The 23,791-nt window shown below is 32.1% G+C and overlaps 2 protein-coding genes across 2 annotated transcripts in view; one reads left to right on the forward strand and one right to left on the reverse strand.

The window, feature by feature from the left end:
- LOC111637443 (presenilins-associated rhomboid-like protein, mitochondrial) overlaps positions 1-23,770 on the forward strand; it is a 32,759-nt gene extending 8,989 nt beyond the window's left edge. The window contains exons 2-10 of the mRNA XM_023382931.1: positions 7,903-8,095; positions 8,195-8,332; positions 8,415-8,559; positions 8,651-8,800; positions 8,887-8,957; positions 11,840-11,941; positions 12,020-12,117; positions 12,236-12,378; positions 23,645-23,770. Of these exons, the coding sequence (XP_023238699.1) occupies positions 7,903-8,095; positions 8,195-8,332; positions 8,415-8,559; positions 8,651-8,800; positions 8,887-8,957; positions 11,840-11,941; positions 12,020-12,117; positions 12,236-12,326 (988 nt within the window). The 3' untranslated portion in view covers positions 12,327-12,378; positions 23,645-23,770. The remainder of the gene's footprint in view (positions 1-7,902; positions 8,096-8,194; positions 8,333-8,414; positions 8,560-8,650; positions 8,801-8,886; positions 8,958-11,839; positions 11,942-12,019; positions 12,118-12,235; positions 12,379-23,644) is intronic.
- Positions 15,229-16,269, reverse strand: LOC111637445. The gene has a single exon (XM_023382932.1). The coding sequence runs from the start codon at positions 16,267-16,269 to the stop codon at positions 15,229-15,231; it is 1,041 nt and encodes a 346-aa protein (XP_023238700.1).
- Positions 23,771-23,791: the final 21 nt, after the last annotated feature.

Genomic DNA, 23,791 nt, shown 5'->3' on the forward strand with positions numbered 1-23,791 from the left:
ACCCTTCCCAGTTACCGTGCGGACACCCAAGCACTTCACGATCCTAGTCAACGGAAAAACAACAAAGGTCAACATCGATCGATTGAAACCAGCATTTCTGGACAGCGAGAACGCCAGCACATCGTCAAACTCGTCCAGGACAACACGTCCAGACTCCCCGGAGCGACCAAGGATAAACACTCCTAATAACTCCGTGCCTACCAACACGACGACGACGACACGTTCTGGAAGAAGAGTCAGGTTCAACCCCCGGTACCTTTAACTTCGTACCTACGGCACTGGGGGGGGAGTACTGTGGCGACAGCTTTGGCGATAAACCCCAAAGTCGCCACAAGGGGGAACCCCTGACCTGACCTATGACATCACACACATTCTTGTTGGATTTGGACCTCTCCAGACGTGTGTAGTAACACCTCGTGTATTAACCTGTACAGTCGTGCCATAATTCATATATAGAATGAATGATAATCTTTTATTGTATGTGGCCCTGTTTGTAATGAGTAATTTCACACGAACTGGTGACCACATATGGTATCATTAGAGTGGGAGTATGAAAATGGTTCAGCATCATTTCAGACAACAGTATGGACCAACACCACTAGACTAAAGGAACATAAATATGTGGTATGTAAAGTTTAATGATACAAGAAATGTCAACAGCCTGTGTGCTGGCTGACTGTTTGTCAGTGAATAAATGTGGAGGCTGTGTACAGCACCTGGATATGCTGCAGAGAACAAAGCACATGTGGAGGTGTTCTGATATGCTGATTAAAACTGTTTGCATTTGCCCACCTTTTGCTGCAAGAACTGCATCTGTAAGTTTTGCACAGTTTTCAGTTTTAAAAATAAATTTTTAAAACTCAACTTAGACTTTATGGACATCTCGTATATTTATATGAATTTATAATATTGCATGATCAAGCATTTGCAAAGGTGGTGACTATCTTGTCTGATAAAGAATAAACTTGTATGGATTAGTACAGTAGATCCCCCTATAAGACTTGGTTCCTATAATTACGATTCTTATAAGACGGCGAAAAAATTGTGGCGGTATCTGTACACAACGGTAAAATAACTCCTATAATTACGTAAAACATCATCGGGCAGCCGAACTACTTTCCCGCCATCCGTAGCGCCATGCTACGGACGTTTAGGTGGGTAAATTGAGTTTAGTTTCGTCTGTACATATAATTATATATAAATTAGGTACTGTATATATAATTATATATTAACTTAATTTATTGTAACTTTATTATAATTATATATATGCTTTCCGCCGCCTGGCGCCACGCTACGGAGAGTTTAGGCGAACTATCGTCTGTGCGGTATGTAAATTAGGTACCGTAAGTCTAATATAGTACTGTAATTTTAAACATTTCTTGTGAAAGAAACATTTCTTATTCAACGGCGATAGAATTTATTTATATTAATGATGTCTCCAAAGTTCAGCGAAGTTTTCGCAGAAAAATAACATCAGAAATTGCGGCAGCGGTTTGCTGAGTTGCTCCGCGATGAAAACAAGCTTGAGCAATGCCGATGTCGAATGGTGCACACTCGGTAAGTAATCCTACAATTTTTTGTTTATACCGTAGTTTATACGGATTATTTCCAAAAAAAATATACGTATTTTGGAAATGTTGAGTCGGATTAGTCTAGAATCGATTAATTTTATGGAAGAAAACCTTTCAAACAGTCGTAGTCTGTAAACTTCACATGTGTCGGGCTGTGATTGGCTGTGATTCCTACAAAATCGGATTCATAAAGAACGGAACGTATCTACCATCTTATAGGGGGATCTACTGTATATAACAATGTTGTCATTCATACCATTCAATTCAATTTAAAAGAGTTTTGATGATGATCAAACTCAAAGAATAGGAGCATGAAAAGGACTTGCATGCAGGCCCAGCATACTCTAGTGCAGTGTTTTTCAACCTGTGGGTCACGACCCCCAGGGGGGTCGCAAAGCTGTGCATGAGGTCCCTGGTGAAATAAACAGACAAGTGTTTGTAGGTCCTACATTACAATAAAAAAACTACAATTTCAGTGAGAAGGTTGTGCCTGTTTATTTTACAGTACAATTGGTTTTTTGATCGATATTTAAATCTCAACAGAAAGAAAATTAAATACGTAGTTTTTAAAATCACTGACATAGTTTTAATATGATCGTGGGGGGTCACCAGAATTTTTTAACTTGTAAAAGGGTCGCGTATTCAAGAAGGTTGAAAAACACTGCCCTAGTGGCAGCATTGACTCTGTGTAAATTGAGTTACAAATCAAGAGCCAGTTCAATCCTGTATTTCAATTTTGTTTATTTTTTACAATTCTTATTTAATTATAAGTTGAGAATAAAAGTGATATAAAATTGTCACTATGTTAATTAAGTTAAAAATTATAAAGCAAATTTTGCAGAATGCAGAATGGAGCAAGGAAAGTGAAGAAATTGGGTGCTATAAAACTTAATTGTCACATTCATTGTTGTAGATCATGTGGGCGAGAGCGAGAGTGACACTGATCAAAGTTTTTGTGGTTACCCAACACAACCTAAAGCAAACATTTCCTCAGAGGGGGTACAACTGAGACTATGCAGACATGGCTACAACCTCGCTGAAAGGGAAAAAAATTCATTTTCTGTAATTTACGAGACAATCATTCTGGAAGGAACATAACCCAATTCTTCGGGGAGAGCAATCTGCATCAGGGGAGAGAGAGAGAGGGTGGTTGACATTGAATTGTCTGAATTGTGTCCCTGGCAACAATTTGGGGACCAATGGGGAAGCAGAAACCAATATTTCAGACCAATTGAGAATTGGAATTTGGGACAGAAATTGTAAAAAACCCAGTGCTGTTCATCTTATTGTTTCTGTCCAGTAAGTCTGTTGTCATCCCTGACGTCTCTGGCATCCCTGGCAGAATCAGATAGCCAGCTAATATCCATCTCTGAGAAGCTAACTGTGCTGATGGATCAGTAACTCACCAATGGGAGACCATCTGTGCTAGGTGGTCACCTTTACATCCATCTTGACATCACAGAATTTGTCACAATCCTGGCACTGGCTGGGATTGTGACCAATTCCGGAAATTTCTAAATTAAAAATTAATTTATTATAATTATTAAAATTAATATGAGATGGTGGTATATCTGTCTATCTCTAGTCAAATTAATTAGTAAGTAATCATTAAAGTAGCCCAAAAATAGCTTGATGATTCGGCAGATCATTTGGCATTAATTATCTTGTAAAGTATAAGTTTTATATTTGCAACAGTTATGTTCAAAACTTCCATGAATATGATAACTGCAACTACAGAAAGGAGAAATATATTGAATAAAATATGTTTAGAGGATTAATAAAATCAATCAATAAAAAAGACTTTGTACAAAGAAATTTTGCTATTGCATTTTAATCTCTCTTTCTTTCTTAATGTTTCTTGTGGTAGAATAATTTTGAATGAAAGTGCAGAGAATCATAGTTATTGTTTTATTCTCTCTATAAATAATCTATCATTTTAATTTTGTCTTCAAGGGACATCATTTTCTTTGGCCTTTTTGATATTTTGTTGCTAGTCTTTTCATTCAGATCAGTGTTTCTCAACTGCCAGTCCATGGACTAGTGCTTGTCTGTGAAAGATTTCACCAGTCTTGCAAAAAATATGGATTATCGATGATATTTAAATAGTAATCTAGTGTTACTGTAAGTACTTTGTTACATAGTTATTTTAGTTGATCTTTCTGCTGTCTTTACAAATTGGTAGTGCCATCTAACCCAGTGTTTCTCAATCTAATATTATTTAAAATGTTTTTATTCTATAAATTCTCTAGGGTTTTTATAGAATAAAAACACTAGATTCCATTTATAAGCATAATTCATAGTCACACATAATTATTGGCCCATATAAAGTTATCTATAATTTTACCAGTCTGCATTGAGGAAAAGATTGAGAAACACTAGGTTAGATGACATTACCAATTTGTGAAGACAGCAGAAAGACCAACTAAAATTTTGTTTGTAAAACACTTGCTGACATTTATAATGTATTAATATAAAACATTTACAATCTGCATAAATGCATGTGCTATAGTAACATGAAAAATTACAAACCTGGCCAATGAGGAGGGAAGTCAAAGCAATAAACTTGGGGCTCACACCCTTATAGGAGTTGTAGTCAGAATAAGTGTAATAAAATTTTAATTATGAAGATTAGAAAACTGATTGAAGTGCAGCAAGCAAGCTTCTTTAGCAGTGATTGAAATTGAAAAATCACTTGAACATGTTTTGTGAAGTAATGACTTGATTGATATGAATGACATTTTGCACATTAATAGAAGTAATAAAATGGCATGTTATTGCAGAGGCCAAATTTTAAAATGTAATTCAGAATGGGAGATATTGGGAACGAAGGAAATTTCCTAATGATGCAACAAATATTTGGTTACTATTCAGTATTCGGCCAAATACCTTAAAAAGGGGTAAGAAATAACAAAAACACCGTAAATTAATCATTTTTGTAACTTTTATTAATGCTGAACATACACTTCAAGTTTGAGAAAGTGCAATTTTTTGCTTATTTATGTAAAAGATCAAAGGAAAAGTAATATAACTAAGTTATTTTTTTAAGAGATCAAAAAAAAGTAACAAATCAAATGAAACTACCTACTTATTTTGTAGTTTAGTCATCTATATACTCATATATAAAAGAACAAGTCCTGATAGGATAATTAATGCAGAGCCAAAACTACTGGTGCTAGAAACTTAAAAGTTTGAGGATGTGTTCTTTTTGTAAAATTTAGGTGTGCTAAGAAAAGTTTTTACGAAATTCAACCCTAAAGGAGTGAAAAGAGTAAAAAATTTGTATGAAAATTTTTACTGTGTGGGCACATTAGATCGAAACTTAGGTCATAAAATTTGAAAAAATAATAATTAATGATGTGTAAAGCATTTTTATGAAATCATCCCTTATTATAAATTTGAAAATTAAATTAACTTTTTTGATTCATTGTAAAAAATTATTTATCATAACTGAAGTTCCAGACAACTTGTTAGCCTGAACTGCCCCAGGCTTTCGCCCATGCACACTAAGTGACTTTCATTACAAGCATTTAGCTTTCTGAAATTTATGAGAACAATTATTTGGCATTGATGGCCGCAAATTTCACGCCAATAAGCTGCCTTGAGTTGTTCGATTATGTTATCAACTCAATTTCATATTTATTTTCACATTTTCACTTTGCAGTCCTTCTCTGTTCTTTTTCTGTTATTTATACGTGTAGGTCATTTCATTGTTATCCACATTTGATATCATCATTTATCACATACTGCCATGACGCTTGTGTCTGTCCACTACAACTGTCAAGAATTAACACGATTGGCAAATCGTAGTGACAGCGGACCAATAGAGAGCAGAGTCCTTGCCATAATGTGGTTTGCGCGCCAATTTTCATATGTGCGTTAATCAAGCTAAATAGTTTGGCTGAATATTCGGTATTCGGCCTGAGGCTGAATATACTATTCATTGCATCACTAGAATTTCCATGTTAAGTCAGTTGGAAAATTTTGCATTGTGAAAACATAAACAAACAAACAAACAAGTACGTGCTACCCAACATTCGAAATATGGCAAAGCTCTTGCCAAGTTTTTTTGAATACTGATCTTCTTTTTCCATTTTTCTCAAAAAATTCACCATATATATGTCAATGTATTATACCTTGCATAGAAATACCTGGCAAGGTATAATACATTAACATATTATATCTTGAACAACGTTTATTATGTAAGTTAAGGAAGTTTTAGAACAAAGGTAAGAATTTACTGTTTATGCAGAGTAACAAGTTGCTTTAATTTAGAGTCTAATGAGCTAATGTGAGCCTGCATGTGTTGCTGTGCTTCAGTCAGATGGAATTCTAGTTTATGTAATCTCAAGTGCATTAAAGGAGAGAAAAAAGAATATCATGTTGGAAAGATAGAACAGCTCTGTAAGTCTGATGACCCGTAATCACTGTTCAGAGTTTTAATTTCAAGATAGTATCCACTCCAATAACCAGTCAATAACACAAAATGTAGTAGAACAAAAATTTAGATGAAACCATGAATGAAAAGCTATTTAATTGTCTTTTTATCTATTGCTTTTGCTTCATTACTTTTTGTTAATCCTACCACAAATAAGTGAATTTTAGTTTACAAATAAAAAACAATGCTTGCAAATTTCTCAAGTAATATTGCAGTCTTCCAATATGCAAGTCTTGAGAGAGAATTCCAATCCTCTTACCAATTTCTTTGAACAGTTTGGTCACTTCTTCCTGCATGAAGTTGAAGGACATGGCCAACAAGGTTATGCCAAACAACAAGTACAACAAACAAAGTATTGGGCTGAAGTAGTGTTTATTATGAGTTTATTCTTTTTGTTTATTGGATTACAAAAAAAAGGCCTTTTGGCTGTCTTACCATCAGAAAATTTGAAAATTCTATTTTATTGAAGAAATATTTAAAAGAAATCAATGTAATCTTCCATATATTTGATGCATAAGAGACCATATAAATTACTAATTTGATTTAAATTGAATGAATTGTAGGAGTTAAATACATTTAAGAGTAATTTTGAGTAAATAAGTAATAGAAAACTATCCACAAAAAAACCTTTATATATCAATGTTGTGTTCGTTACAATATCCACTAACGTTTTCTGCCTCCACCGAGGTCGTCTTCAAGTGCTGACTAAGTGATGTCTCCCCTCGACCATTAGAACAATGTTGCCGGAGTTGTAAATATTGCGCATACCACATTTCACCCCTCTGCTTGTCCTTGTTCAAATTCCTCGAATAGGTATCTCCACGCCTGCGTGATCGCCTCTTTATCTTTAAAGTTGATACAGGTGCTCCCAATGTTGGCTTTATAGATCTCCCAGGCCTCCAGGTGACGGATGTGATCAATTTGAAATGCTTATCTGATTAATTTGGTGTTTGGGAAGTCTGCCCGAATATCAGGATCGGTAATGTATGCCGTCAAGGTGGTGGTGTATTTTTAATATCCGATTGATGCTTGCGTAACTGTTTTTGTGTTGAGTGCACGGTAGTAATTCTAGTCCAAAAATACCAACTTTAGATACATTTAGATACCTATTAAATTGGATTATGATTTATTCTGTTTGTAGATAACATTTTGATTACCTGTACAAGTATTTTTAACAATTTCAAAGTTTGTTTTAATGGTTGTAAAATACTGTCTGGTTCTCTATTGATATATTTGTGATGTATTAATTAAGTTCTTATTAAATGTTTTAGATATATAATAAGTAGATAGATAAGTTGAAGTAATAGTTAAGAATGTCCACATTTTTTCATTAAAATGCTTCATCTTTTAAATTTGTTGCTATGTATGACCAATTTTGATATAATTATGTGAAGTAATGACTATAATCTATGAAATGGTTTAGTAAAATAAAATATACTGTAAATTTAGATGATGCTATTTTTAAAACATCTAAATTCATTCATATGACTGACTTGCATTTTTATTTTTATCTTTTTTATTTAAAGATGTTTTTATGATGTGGTTTCTAATTACTTTTTGAGTGGATTAACTAGAAATTTATTACTTTAGAAAGAATTTTGTCATATACTTTATTCTAATAAATGGCATGCTGTTTATTAGAATAAATATATTATTTGTATTTTTGATAGTTCTTTGAATATTAACTACAGTAAATTGTTCTGTATTGAGTTAGACAATATTCTTTGTAATTAAAGTATGATATTAATGATGGAAACTTAGACTAACAACTCTGATTATATTGATTCAACACATCCTTATTGAACTGCTATAAATTAATTTTATTTATTAATAATTTATATCAGAGTGTGATAGATATTAATGTATAAAATGATTGTTTTTTGAATTATTTTTCAGATTATGTTCACTTAGCAATATCTTAACTGATTACCAGAGAAGCAAAATTTTTTATCCAACGTTAAGATGGTTAAAAAGAGAAAGAAAAGGCTTACAGAAGCGGAAACGTGTGGGATTAATGCCTGAACATTCAGCAACAGAAGAAAAGATTCCAATTCAAAAATTATTCAAGCCATTTTTATTCACTATTTGTGTGAGCAATTTTTTTTATAAATATTATCTAAACTAAGATTTTTGTTTAATATATAAATGAATCTATACAATATTATTAAAATATATTTTTTGAATTTAGTTCACGGGAAGTACTTTTGTTTGTGCTGCCATTTGGCAATATGAAAATATGAGGAAACGTGCCTTTAGTTTCATTGACCGTCAGACCGAATGGTGGAAAAACACACCCGCATACAAGAAAGGATCATTTAGAAAAATCGTAGAGTATATAATTTTTATTTTAAGTAATGTCGTAACTATAAAAAAACAAAATTATTTTAATTTAATATATTTTAATTTAGATTAATGAGTGGTGGAATTATCAAACAGACGGTCAGAAAATGGCCTGGTTTATAATAGCAATTAACACTGCCATATTATTGATATGGCAAAAGCCATCTTTACAACCTCTGATGATTAAATATTTTTGTTCAAATCCGGCAGCCAGTAAGTTTTATTTATTTATTTTAAATGTATAGTACATCAAATAAAATTTAATTTTTAACTATATTTAAAATACTTTGTGATTTTCTTGTAGAAAGCCAGTGTTGGCCAATGTTTCTATCTACGTTTAGCCATTATTCTTGGTGGCATTGGGCAGCAAACATGTTCGTTTTATATAGTTTTTCATCAACTGCAGTGTCCATGTTTGGAAAAGAACAATTTTTGGCATTGTATCTTAGTGCAGGTTAGTAGTTAACATTACAAAGTTAACTTATTGAAATTTTGGAAGATTTTAAAATTAATATTCAAATCTAAATAATTGATTCACAGGTGTAGTTTCTTCTTTTACTAGTTACGTATATAAAGTATTAACTGGAAGAGTTGGCTTATCTTTGGGTGCAGTAAGTATAATTTCTAATTCAATTATTTCTAGTAGAATTAGGCATTCATATATTATTTGTTATAGTTATGTAATGGATACATTGCTCGATAAAATGGCTTCAGTTCAGCTGGATAAGCCAATGACAACTGCCTGTTTCAAATGAAATAGGCTACTTCATTAACTTGCTCATCCAGCTGTATTAAAACTGCTTTATTAGGCAATGTGCCCAATGTAATTTTTATGTAAAGAAAGTGTTACACGAGCAAAAATGAATAAATTTCTGCATAGCATTTGTGTCAAGTTCTAAAACTTCAAAAACCAACAGTAGTAATCTTATGGTTTATGGCATTATTTATTTTGGTATATAAATAAAACATAAAAATCAGTTATTTTTCTTTAAAAACAAATATGGAAAAGTTCAAAGAAATAAAAATTTATATTACAGGAAAATGTCACAAGCAAAATTTAGCTCAAAAATTGCAAATTAAAATACTTCTCCATACCTCATTAATTAACAAGAATACAGCATTACCAGATAACATTGTCTGTTCATTGAAAGATGACCACCAATGAAAGTGGAATGTGTCAAATGCAATCTTTCAAGGTGTCTGTGTGTTTTTTGTTAATACATAGATCAGTGACTGATATTATTATACTGTTCTCATTTAAAAGAACTTTTTCTTGTTCAGTTCTAACTTATGCTATTTTTGAGCTGATGTGAATAAATAAATGAAGATTATCTTTCTCATATTTTCAATAGAAAGAGAAATTTTGATTTGTCAGAGGACGTTGGCAAGTATGAGGTTCCAGATGGTTCTGAACCATCACAAAATTCACAAATTTTCATTTCTTTTAAAAGGCAAGAAAACATGTTAGAAGTTAGACACAGATTTTGTTTGTTAAAACGCAACACAAAGCTGTAAACTATAGAAAGAATGTAGTCCTAAGATTGACCATTGTTGAGAGATGACAGATCGAATTCAGTTCCATGTTTGACCTCTCTCGTCATCTGAGCTGGAATCTTGTTATGCTTAGTAATGAGGGAATCCCCACTTGGAAAGTGTGGATGAGGAAGATCAACCAATTGGAATGGCCATTCGAAAAATGGGGATTGATATAATCCCCAATATTCAAGGATTAGTCAAAGTGCTTGGATATTCAAGACACCAAGTGTCAATGTGGACAGTGTGTCAGCACATTGGACAGACAGTCTCTCCCTGTTATGTGAGTTGTGAAATCCGTCACACACGAAGAAGCAAAACAGTTCTCACTTTGCCTAGTTTGTCTGGTTCCAGCCATTATCCCTGTCATCAGCATGCATACCTTTACCATTCAATAGACATTTTTTTTTATATTTTGCCCCAGGGCTGCAACCTAGCATCACTACAATGTCCCAGTGAAGAGCATTGATCTGCTGCAGCAATACACCCTCTCATCAGAAGGACACTCATTCACTAAGTTGTACTCTTAAGTCTGTAAATTCCAGGAACTATGTAAGCATCTTTACCAGTACCAATAAAATGGGTTAAAGGTAAAATCACTTGTATTCTGGTCTCTGTCACCAGCACCCACATGCGAACTGACCCTAGACCATTCCTGACATGGAATTAACTGATTCTCCTATCAGTTAATCCACACAAGAGATCTTTTAAGATTGTCTGCTTTAGATGATTACCATTTGGAATTTTGCTTTAAGAACCGTTCTATAATTGTGAGAACTCCTAAAGATTGGATTTTATCAGTCTGAAAGTACTTAATAGTGTTATGTTTGTAAATCTGTAAAAAGATGATTTGATTTACTTTTTATTTAGATTGAAAATAGAATTAAATAGGTGATAGAAAATAGAATTAGGGATTAGAAAATAGAATTAAATAGGTGATAGAAAATAGAATTAGGGATTAGAAAATAGAATTAAATAGGTGAGGTAGCTATTAAAGCACTGTAATGTTTATTTCTCTGCATTTTTTGTACTCTATTTTAGAATTGGATATTTTAGAAATATTGGATATTTTTAAAAATTTTATCTGGTTTTATTATCTAGAAAACTAATCAAATTAGCAAAGTTTAAAACTATAATATATAGACATACAATAAAATTATATAATTATGTAATTATTATAATTATAATTGAAAACAAATCTGCATTGTCTGAAAATGCCTTTTCAAAATGGAGTCCCTCAACATGAAACAGAGACTATTAATAGTTCATAAATGATATGCTTTGGATCCATACAGTAAGTTGTCATCAGGTGGTCAACACCCACTGGTTCATATGGTGCACATTAACATTGTTGCTAATGTAATTCTTGGTTTCAGGACATGTTTCAGGCTCTAGCATCACTTTGGACACTGAGAGGCTCATGGGATGGAGCATTGAATGGCCCTCAGTCTCAACCTTAAACCCTCTCCAGATTTTTTGTGGACTTATTTGAAGGGTTGAATCTTCCAGACTATTTCCAAAACCATCAAGAACCTCAAAAAAAAAAAAGCCATTGCAGGTGAAATCCAGATCATCATCAAAAACATGCCTGAGCTTGATGAATTCCGGATCCCACCTCTGATTGTGATTTGTGGAGATGGTGACAACTTTAAAAATCTGTTCCATTAATTTACTTTTTGCTTGGGGTTTTTTGGAATTTTTAGTAAATTTTGTCCAGTAATAATAAAGTTGTGTCATTTCATTTTTGTACATCTTTTCTAGTTGATTCTGTAAAATCAGAATACAGAAATAATAAGTTCAAATTTGTTTTTGTTAACTATTATTTATTGTTATAAGTTGAAAAAATTATATATATATATATTATACTTTATAATATTAAATACTTTAAATATAGATACTTTATAGTATAAATATATTAAAATTTATAATAATGAAAATATTAAAAGTAAATTTATTTTAGTCTGGTTCTCTTTTGGCCATTTTGGCTGCTGTATGCACCCAGTATCCTGAAACACAATTGACAATTGTTTTCTTTCCTTTCTTTACATTCTCTGCAGGTATAGTAAGTATCTTATTTTGCATGTACAGAAAAGAAAATGTGATATTTTTTGAATTCTTACATAAATGTAATACCCTCCAGGCGATTAAAGCGGTAATTGCTTTAGATACAGCCGGAGTCTTATTGGGTTGGAAGTTATTTGATCACGCCGCACATTTAGGAGGCAGTTTATTTGGAATGTAAATATTTATTTCCTTTTACTTAAATTGAAAAATTCTTTTTCAATATATAAAACTTAAATTAAAATGTTTATTAAATAATTTATCCATAAAAAATAAGCTTTATCTTATCTTACAGATTTTACTTATTGTATGGTCAAGAATACTTATGGAATAGACGTGAAGTTCTAATGAAATCTTGGCATCAGTGGAGGGAAAAGACAAAATGATATCAATGAGAATCTTTTGTATTTTAAGTAAAGACTAATAATAACTTTATGGGTATGTATTTGTTAATTATTTTAGTGAAATTTAACTGATAATTTAATAAAACAAATTATTTGTATGCAAAGTAGGTATAAATTCAACTTTATGTAAATTAGAGCTTCAGAATATTTTCAGGCCTGAAAAGCATATTAACACACAAAATAAAATACTTTATGAACAAATTAATAATTATTACTATATAGTTTCAAAAATTAAAATTAAATCATACAAATAATTAAATTGACCTACTTTATAATTTTCCATACAGTGCTAAACTGATAAATTAACTTAAACATTTTTTAAATTAAAAGTGTTCTGTAACTTATCCGATGTTGAAATTCTTCTCGATTTCCATGTGATGTCATGTTGAATTTTGTTGATGTTATGCCTAATGAAAATAACACGTTTTTAAAAAGTAATCATGGCTATTTTATCGTCCAAAATGATTTTTTTATTTTTCACAAACAAAATAGATATATTAATAAATATAAAAACAAAAAAAATTATATTTTGGAAGTTAGTTTTAATATAAAAATTATAATGACTAGTGACATCTAGTTCCAAAAATGTACTGATACTGTAATTAGACATTTCGGGTCAACCGGTCAAAGTCAGAGGTCACGACCCCGAGAATTGTCAGGAATAACACAGGACAGGTTAATTCAAACATGTATATGTTGCAGTCAAAACCAGTTTTTAGTTAGAATGCGTTTTAACAAGTTGAAACTAGTTTATACTGGATGTCTTTGTTAAAACCAGTTTTGTCTAGTTAAAACTAGTTTTAACTCAAATTCATTTTTGACTAGCAGTAAATTCTAGTTTTAACTAGACAAAACTGGTTTTGTCTAGTTAATGTACTGCTGTACATGTTTTGATTTTAGATAAAACTAGTTTTAGCTTTTAACATTAGTTAAAACTAATTTTAGCTACATAAATATGTTTGGGGGAAACAAATAAAGTTTTGTATAGTGATTCGGGGGAAGATGCCTAACATTTTGCTTATGAAGGAAATTATAGCGCTTATTTGGGTTTTGGAGCCCTCTAATGAAAATATCATATTCTGGAGTATGTTTTTCAAATAAAACTTTGGAATTTATTAAAAAGAAATTGTATATTGTGTTTGCAATGATGACTTTTTCACTGTCTGGCATTTTAGGCATCTCACCCCAAGTATCCGGGTGAGATGCCAAATGCCATTAGGGTAAGATAACAAATATAATTGCATAAAATTAATTTTTGAATTTCTTAACCAAATTTAATTTATCGCATATGTAGTACAAAGTACTTCATAGCAAGTATAACAGCACAGTATAAGTATTGTTAAGTTTCAGCCCGTTCTAACGTGCTCTATAGCTAGCTGAAAGCTTTTTTCAGTCCAAAAACCTTTCAGAGAAGTCCTTATATAATTTCTATGCATATCCTGCAATAAAACGAGAAAAACAAAAATTTATTAAAAATAGGCATATTGGAATTCAATTAACAAAAAATAGGCACGTTACCCCAAGAAAAATGTGGCATCTTTTGGGATTTTGTTGGGATAAGATGCCTAGTAGAGTCACTTGCTCCAGCATGTCCGATCGGGATCGGCGGTAGCTGACAATGGAAACTAGAACCTTAACTACATCATACATTAATTGTTTTTCGCAATTTTTAATAAATTCTATTTTAACTTTTAGTTTAAAATTACTCTAGAAACATTTTACAACAAAAACTTCATTCTTATCTAGCTTTTATTCTTCTGAGATGCAGAAAATGAAGTTACGGTAGCCAACTACAGCTTTCTGCACTCAATATTGGCCCAACGATTCATCATACAAATACATGACAATATGTGACGTCACCGTTTGAAAATATCAAAAATTAGGCATCTTACCCCGAATCACTCTATATGTTGCAGTCAAAACCAGTTTTTAGATAGGATGTGTTTTAACTAGTTAAAACTAGTTTATACTGGATGTCTTTGATAAAACCCATTTTGTCTAGTTAAAACTAGAATTTATTGTTAGTCAAAAAGGAATTTGAGTTAAAACTAGTTTTAACTAGACAAAACTGGTTTTATCAAAGACATCCAGTATAAACTAGTTTCAACTAGTTAAAATGCATTCTAACTAAAAATGGGTTTTGACTGCAACATATACATTGATTAATGGAAGTAAAATTGAAGTCTATGGATGTTGTATTTTTAGCACAGGGAACAAATTAATAGACTTTTTAACATTCAACAATGCAAAATTTCTTTTAGACAATTATGGTCAGGTAATTTTCTGAAAAATTATTTAAGAAATGCAACAAGTTTTCTTAGAATTTTTTTGACTGACTTTTTCATTATTATATTATTTAACATAAACACAGATCCTCAGCTTTAGTGGCTATATTTGGCTCCTAAACATTGAGTCTCTCCCAGAGACCTGGGATGTTTAGAGATATTTATGCAAAATATGTGCTGATCCAAGTAGCAAATGGATGTCGATTCTGTTAAGCTCTGGGTTCTTCAAGTATTGCTTTAGATCCCTTGGAATAGCTCCTAGTGCTTTAACTACAGTTAGAACTAGACAGTCTTTGTCCACATTCATTCAAATTTGATTTGCAGCTTATATTTAGTGACTTTGTCTAAATAAGAAAAGTCAACTTCTTGACACTGGGAGTGAAATACTAAATTCGGAACCTATTACCAGTGTAATTTGTGCGAAAAAATCTCCCTTTCACAAACGTTTTCGAATCTTTAGAGATAGTTCTTCTTCAGATAAAGAAATTCTGTTGGAATGCTTCGAAAAATGGAATGTGGATATTCAAACAAAAAACCGAATACTGTCATAACGGAACTCGTTGAGACGGGCATGTGCATTGGTGTGCGGAAGTTGGTATTTAAAGATCACCATTTATAAGGGCCTGCCACGCTAGAGAAAGATTAAGCTCATCTTTTTGGTTTATACATGTGTTCATGCGGTTAGCCTTGTAGATGTATACGGCTTCTAGCCATTTTAGATGTTCTACGTGGGGTGCAGAGTCGATGACATCAGCCTTATCAAATTCTGGTTCGATATTGGGATCAGACACAAAGGTGGCCAGGGCCATGGTATATTGCCTGTGTCGAAGGTCTGCTTGATGTTCATGTACTCTGGTAGCCAAAGAGTGCTTGGTTGAACCAATGTATATGAGGCTCTCGTCACATCTGTTATCCTTGAATGGTATGGAGTAAACACTGGGAAGTCTGCTACGAATCGGATAGTCCTTTCCATTTCTAAGGATCTCAAAGATTATGGGGCATCTTCTATAGGCTATTTGTAACTGATGTTTTCTGGCGATCTCAGCATATATTGCTTTAACATAAGGGTTAAAGGTGACTGGGAGGCATAAACGATCTTCTGGGTTGGTTCTGGTCTTCATACGTGTAGCGGGTGTGTATTGCAAGCATTGGTGTCGCTCAATCAGATGGTGTGTTAGACCAGGATAACCATGCTTGGCTGCTATCCTCTTAACATAATTTAATTTGGTGGAAAGGGCTTGTGAGGTGGACGAATGGGAAAATGCCCTTCTAACGAGAGTATTAAATGCTGCAGCCTTGTAGGTGAAGGGGTCGCAGGAACCCACCAGCATGTACGTAGAGGTGGCATAAGGTTTACGGTATACTGATGTGAGGATTGCAGATCCTTCTACTTTAATATTTATATCTAAAAAATGGGCCTCAGTATTGCTAGATTGCTCCACCTGTAGGGTTAAGCTGTAAGGATTATCATTAACTGCTTGTACAAAAACCGAGATGTCAGGTATTTTCTTCCACAGGATGATAATATCGTCCATATACCTCCTATAAAGTAAGATGCTTGGGAGGAACGGGGGAAGAATCTTTTGTTCAAGCTGCCTAACGACCATTTCGCATAGGTCACTGGACACCGGGCTACCCATGGGGACTCCTCTTTTTTGCATGTAAACAGTTCCATCGAATGTAAAGATAGAATCGTAACAAATCAGATGGGCCAATTCAAGTACCTGTTAGTGTAATGCTTGTTCCTGCATTAAAGTAAGCAAAAGGCTGGAGGAAGCTCCACTGATAGGTACAAAGATTTAAAGTCCAATACAGTAATATATTGTGGTGCCGAAGACAGGTCCCGAAGGAGGTGAACAAGCTCAACAGGGTTATCGACGGTTTATGGATAGCCTTTGAGGTGGGGAGAAAGTAGGTTGTGAGTAGCCTTCTCCAGTTTCTGTGTGGGAGCTCTGGTTTTATCCATGATTGAACGTAATTGCTGGGTCCATTCTGTAGGTTTTGGCAAAGGTAAAAAGCCTTGGTGTATCCAGGGAATCAACTATTATGTTGCCCAATGCAAGGCATTTTGCTAACTTGGAGTTAGCAAATTGTTTAACCTTATTTTGTATTCGTTCCACCATTTCCTTGTTCACCTTTATGCAATGGGTGATATCGATGTATTCCTTTAAACCTTGGTGATAGGTATTGCGTCTCATGAGGACGAGCATCTTAGACTTATCTGCCCTGGTGAGAATGATCCCATTACTTCGCATCCATTTGCTCGTGCATCTAAGTTTAGTTCTCAGCTCAGCAACCATGGGTTGTTCCTTAGCTTTTCTCATTTTTAGCACAATTAACCATCTATAGTACTCTGAAACACAAAAAGAGTTCTAAAACACAAGATTCCTATATTTTGGTAAATTTACAAAATTAATGATTACTTGTATAGGCTTAGCCAAGATGCTACTGCATTTTATCATCATCATACTAGCTGCAAAAATGTTATATCATTTTTTGGCAAAAAATTTTCCCAGAACTGCTTTAATTAATTTCCACTGAACATTGTTCATGTGATTGAATATAAAGGGTCTTCAATGAAGAATTCTACCATTTTAAATTATTGTAATAATAATTACTATCTGAGAACAATATAATATACATTAAAGCATTGGAAAATGTCTGAGTTTCACATTTGCCCATTACAATTTCTGAATGTGTGCATCTTGTGTGATGTGGCACACATCTGATACTCAAATTCTATACTCACTACAGCATATTCATTGTTGCTCCTCCCACAGCAACCACAATCCTGCAGCTCCTACAGATTACTCACATTGCACAATGATGAGCAATTCCAACTTTCTAGGATAGGTTTTCATTTCATCTTCACAAAACAAACCTCTGTGCAAGTTGCCATTTTTGTTTACAGTATTCCCTATTAGTAGTAGAGAAAACACATTTGAATGCAGATGGAGAAACAAAACTCTTAACAGTTACTCTATCAATTGGTGTATGTTGCATACTTCTTGGATAGTAATTGACATAATTACAATAAATTTAAAATGATAGCATTCATTTTGGAAGACGTATTTTAGCCACTTTAGACTATTATATGTAAAAGAAATTGTAATCTTGTGCATTTCAGTTATAGAGTCTCATTGGCTATACATAAATGTAATGATAGATAATATGAAAAGAATAATTGAAAAATTTTTATTTGTTTATCATCTTATAACAATGAGCTCCAATCATTATAACCAAATACAGTAATACCCCGAACTTACGCGATAGGTGGGACCGAGTGAAAACCGCATAAGTTGAATTTGCATAATTCGGGGTATAATTTCGCAATTTGTGTAAAATCCAAGTTGGATGTATGTAGGCTAATAAATGTTCTCGTTAATCTTATCTCGTCTTTTGATTCGTTCATGGTTGCAAGAAATCACCATATAGAGTTTCTCAAGTCTCCGTAGATATAACAAACACAGAAATAAATAACACAAAATAAATTGTAGCTATGTGTTGATTCGGCACGACACGTCCGAACATGTAAGCTGAACAATAATGTGGGAGGAGTGAGTAATCGAGAGTTGTGTGGCGCTCAAACAAAAGACGAATCGACAAGATTTGAAAATCGCATAACTCCGGGTTCGCATAAGTTGGGGTAGCGTAAGTCGAGGTATTACTGTATCTCAAAGCCAAATTTCTTCACTAGTTTTGCTAGACTCTAATCATTGAAACTAAATAATTTTGACTAAAGGTAGGCATTAGATTGCCATCTTGAATTAATATTAATTTTAGAATTTTGGATGGAAGTCTGGGTAACAGTGTAACTGAGAACAAATTTGTACAGTTATCTTAAGTTGCAGGTTCACATTGTTCTTAGTCAATCTTCCAGAATATTCTAAATTATTAAATTAAATTTTAAAATAGGTGTAATTATTAAAATTAGTACAAAATGGCAGCATAATTGCCTATCTCTAGTCCAGATTTCTTAGTTTCAATGATTGAAGTGTAGCCATTGTATATTGTGTAAGAATTCTTCAGGTAGTTTACATTATTAAGAAAGTTTTGCAATAATTTCAGTGGTAAATTTTTTGAAAGAAAGGCTTTATTAATTATGATGCTTTGGTAGGATTATTAATAAACTTAAAAACAGAATCTGCCATTCTGTTTAAATACTGTATAAAATTATAATTAAAACTTGGTGATGAGGTAATTGGAATTTTTAATTTAAAAATATTAATGCATAATTTTGAAAGAAACAAGTTTTATAGATGAAAAATAATGTATGAATTTTATTGACTCAATCATCCAAGTCATTAGATTTTGATAATGTAAATAAATATACAATATAACAAAACCAATTTCAGTTTAAATTGCTGTATCATCATGCTACATTTAAGTTAATTTTTAATTTATTAAATGACAAAATTTGGTCTAAAAATAGTTATGTCTCTGACTTGTGTTAAGATTAATAATCAAAATTTAATTAAATACTTGATAACTTGCTTGTTTTGGTAAGTAGAGTAATGGGTTCAAATTCTGATGCCCCAGATTGTTCTAAAATTAGGTAATTAAATTCAAAATTAATCTTAACACAAGATTGTGATGTAAACATTTATATTTAGATGAAATTTTGTCATTTAGTTAAATAATAATTAAGTTAATTATAAATCAAAATTGCCAGATTATGTAAATTTGTAAAGTATTTGATGGAAGAATCGTACAATTCTGGATTTGATAGAAGCTTATGATCATCAGCAATAATTGTTATTTTTCACAGTGAAGTTTGGCGCACACTCTTTTGCAACTGTTTTTAATTAAAAATTCAAACTATCATTGTATCATTAAATTTTAATTTTATAATAAAATATACAAATATATTAATTTCTTTTGTAATACAGTACAATATAATTTTGACTTACATTGTACATTGTGGAATGCAGTGTAATAAAAAAGAACTGCATCTATGTAACTGTAATGAAATAATAGAATTAGCATTTGAACTAATTTAACATAGCAATTGAACATTTTATACAGTAGAGCGTCGATTATCCGAATCAATTGGGGACTGGGTTGTTTGGAAAATTGATTTTTCGGATAACTGATTATGTACGAAAAAAATACATTATTAATTAATATAGTGTATTAGTATATCCCAATAATAGTAGCTTCGCATTGAATTTTCATCGATGTTAAACCTAACAAAAATTTTTATAATAATAATCATGGCTATTGTATCGTTAAAAATTATTTCTTTATTTTGTACAAACAAAATAAATATATTGAAAAATATAAAAACAAGAAAAAGTTATACTGTAGAAGTTAATCTAGTATCAAAAACGTTTCATTCAGTGCAACACAGTCTGGCTGGAACGCTTTCAGTTAGCCAATGTTTCAGTTGATCAGCATTTGGGTAAGTGACATTCTACTGTAGAAACATATTTGAAGCTAAAGAAGACTCAAAAAATTATATAGTTTTGTATAGCTTCAAATGAAGATAATCCTGGGTTATGTCGTCTTTATGCAAATAATGTATGACTTTATGCAAAGGAACATATTTATAAAAACTTAGTTATTATGGGCTATTCTTGCCAGTTAATTCCATTTTCATTTTAAGAACAGATTTTCCTTTATCATAATTTGCAACTGGTATAAATACCGGTTGCCAATTTAAGTATCAAAGTTAATCAGAGGCAATATCTGAGTATATCATGAATGATATACTTAGATATTGCTTCTAAGGAGTTAGTGACAGAGATTATAATTTTGCTTGTGATTTTCTATAATTTAGATATAAAAGTTTTTATTCTGGCTAAATGTCTATAGTTGTTTTAGATCTTATATACATAATCATGAGCTTCCTGACAATTATTTCAGTCACATTAGTTAAACTGGCATGATTTTAAGCAGTCCTTTTTAAAAACATAAAATGATTATTTATATACAGTAGAGCATCAGTTATCTGAAACAATTTGGGTCTGGTGTTGTTCAGATAACTGATCATTTACAAAAAAATATATTAAACACAAAAGTGTACTGTATATATATTTTGTATCACATGTCTTGCAAATACATATCTTACATAAAGTAGTACATTAAAGTAGGCCTACAGTTTAGATTGGCAGGGAGGGGAGAGTGCTGCAGCGCTACAGCACTAGCGGAAATTTGAATTTGCTGACTGGAACACTTTTGGTTGATTGGTATTCGGATAATTGATGGTCTAATGCAATGGTTCCCAATTAGTGGTACGCGTACCCCTGGGGGTACGCAAAATTGCATGAAGGGGTACGCACTGCAATCTAAAATCAGTCGATTTAAAATTTAAATTCATGAGATGAAGCAATCAAAAAAATAATGGGTGGACCATCAAAAATTCAGCAATTTACAACGTTTGTAATTGGAATTTGTGCATTCAACATGATGTCGAATGCACAAGTTCGTTTATTTATAACTAAAAATATTCTCAAAATTTCATCAAAAAAATGCATTTGTGAAAATAGAGATGCTTGACGTTCTAAACGCCATTGTCAAACTTCTAGGCTTACAGGAAGGCGGCGCTGAACGTCCGACGTACACGTTTTTGCGTTTAAAACGTCGGCCACAACCTCTCTATTATCTAAATGAAATTCTTACGCAAGTAACAAAAATTGTACAATTATCATTATTATCGTGTCAGCGAAGCGGCAATAAAATATCTACTACCATTTTGCACAACATACCTCTGCGAGAGCGGATTTTCGGCCATGACAAACATGAAAACTAAACATCATCACCGACTTCAACTCGAAGATGACTTGAGACTGAAGCTGACCAAAAAGCAACCAGATTTTACAAAGTTGTGCAAATAAAATTGTGCACATTTGTCACATTAAAATTAAATAATCTTATATTATTTTCATTATTATTAGAATTTTATTTTAAAGGTAATAAATGTAAAAAAACATTCTATTTATCACTAGCTGTCTACCCACAGCTTTGCTTGCATTATATTGAATTTTCTCGTGGGAGTAAGATATTTTCTCGCAGTAAAATGTAGCCCATGTCCATCTCCAACATGTAAGCTATCTTTGTGCCAAATTTTATTAAAATCTGTTCAGCAGTTTAGATGCAAAAAGGTAACAGACAGACAGAATTACCTTCGAATTTATTATATTAGTATGGATTAATATGAATTTCTGCTATAAGGGGTATGCGAGTTTGAGCTCTGTCTTGAAGTGGTATGCAAGAAAAACTAATTGGGAAACACTGGTCTAATGTATATATATTTATTGGGTTGTTTGGAAAGTAATTTTATTTTTTTACTACCAGAAGAATTAGTTGTATTTTTACAAATATGTCACACTAACCTTGTATAGCTTTGCAGTTAGAACATTTAAAATAGGAAGTTAAATCGAACTTGGATTGCACCAGAAAATTTTTTATAGAACTCGTGAAGAAGGTCCTAGAGTGAATCGAAAACGTTAGTGTTACATTTCTAAAATTAACTGCAAAGCTATACAAGGTTAGTGTGATGTATTTGTATTTATTATCGCTTTGTTTGTCAGATGGATTTAGTTGTATTTTTACTTGCCAATTTCATTTTAAACCATATTGTCATATATTTTGACAGCTAACATTTCAAGGCTTGTTTGTAAAAAATTTTGTTTATTTCTGTGCAATTTTTTTTTGGTGTCCCATCAAATATGGACAATTGAAAGAATTTTCGGCATATTTTGCTTTTTTATTACCAAAAAGAAATTAAAATGCTGTTCAAGCAAGAAAAAATTGTGATGTGTGGAGATTATGTATTGACAGAACGACAGTGCCAAAACTGGTTCATAAAATTTCATTTTGGGAATTTCGATATTGAAGATGCACCATGTTCTGGAAGGCCAGTTGAAGCTGATGAAGACAAAATAAAGGTATTGATTGAAGCAAACCACTGAATAACAACACGAGAAATCGCTGAGATTAAATTTGTGGAATTGAACTGTTTATAATTACTTGAAATGACTTGGTTTTGTTTCAAAGCACGATATATGGGTCCCACATGTTCTTAAAGAGATGCTTTCTCTGGTGGGATTTTAAGGGAATTGTTTTTTGCACTTCTATCAGACAATTCCACAATTGATTTGAAAATGTACTGCCATCAAATGAACAAATTGAGTGATACCATCAAACAGGAAAGGCAAGAATTGATCAATAGAAAAGGGGTAATGTTTCATCATGATAATGCCAATCTGACACAAATTTGTTAATTCGTCAGTAACTTGTTAAGCTTAAATGGGATGTGCCATCACACCCACCATATTCAGCAGATCTGACACCTTCAAATTATTACTTGTTCCAGTCTTTACAAAATTTTTTAAACAATAAAACATTTACTTCAAATGATGTCAAAAATCACTTAGATCAGTTTTTTGTAAGCAAAGATCAGAACTTTTATGAATGTGGAATCATTTTACTACCCTAAAGATGGCAACAGGTATTTGACCAAAGTGGTCAATATATATTTCAATAAAATATTTATATAAGAAAAAATTTTCCCCCCACAAAAAGAAACAAAATTACTTTCCAAACAAGCCCAATAATTTAAATTTTATTGATATATTTCATAAAATAGAACTTTGTACAAAATTAGGCAATTAAAGTACATTCAGCTAACAACAGAATGGTCTATTTCATTATTATTTACACAAATATTTTCACTAAAATAACTTCAATTCCTTAAAATTCAAATTTATAATCTTATTGCTAACAACTTTGTTTACAGATTTTCTACACTGCCAAGTAAATTTTCCTTTCACTTGTATCTCATTACTTCTAAACTTCTCAAATATCAAGTTTGGGGCATTCTTACAAACCTATATTTAATTTTTCTTAAAATTCTGTTAATGCTTCTTTGTTATGAGGTATGTTCGTTGCATTAACGGGATTTTTGTTGTTATGTCATCGATAAATGTTATAAGAAGGCTCCATACTAAATTCTACATTTAAGAAATGCATTTTATTGTATGTATATATATATATAAATAATTTTTTTTTCAGGAAATGTACAGATCTTCATGAATCATCAAAATATCTAAATGCCACTTTTATATTCTGTTTATAGAATAAATTAAAGCTTTTGAACATATTTTTGGATATTATGTACTATAGAAATACAGTAAATATGTCAATTTATTCATTAAAAGT

This window comes from Centruroides sculpturatus, unplaced genomic scaffold, assembly GCF_000671375.1.
Source record: "Centruroides sculpturatus isolate CEXI.00-Female unplaced genomic scaffold, Cexi_2.0 scaffold1099, whole genome shotgun sequence".
Lineage (NCBI taxonomy): Eukaryota > Metazoa > Arthropoda > Arachnida > Scorpiones > Buthidae > Centruroides > Centruroides sculpturatus.

Excerpts from the sequence above, each read along its gene's own strand:
- LOC111637445 (XM_023382932.1), bottom strand. The coding sequence starts at position 16,269 with ATGGGTAGCCCGGTGTCCAGTGACCTATGCGAAATGGTCGTTAGGCAG.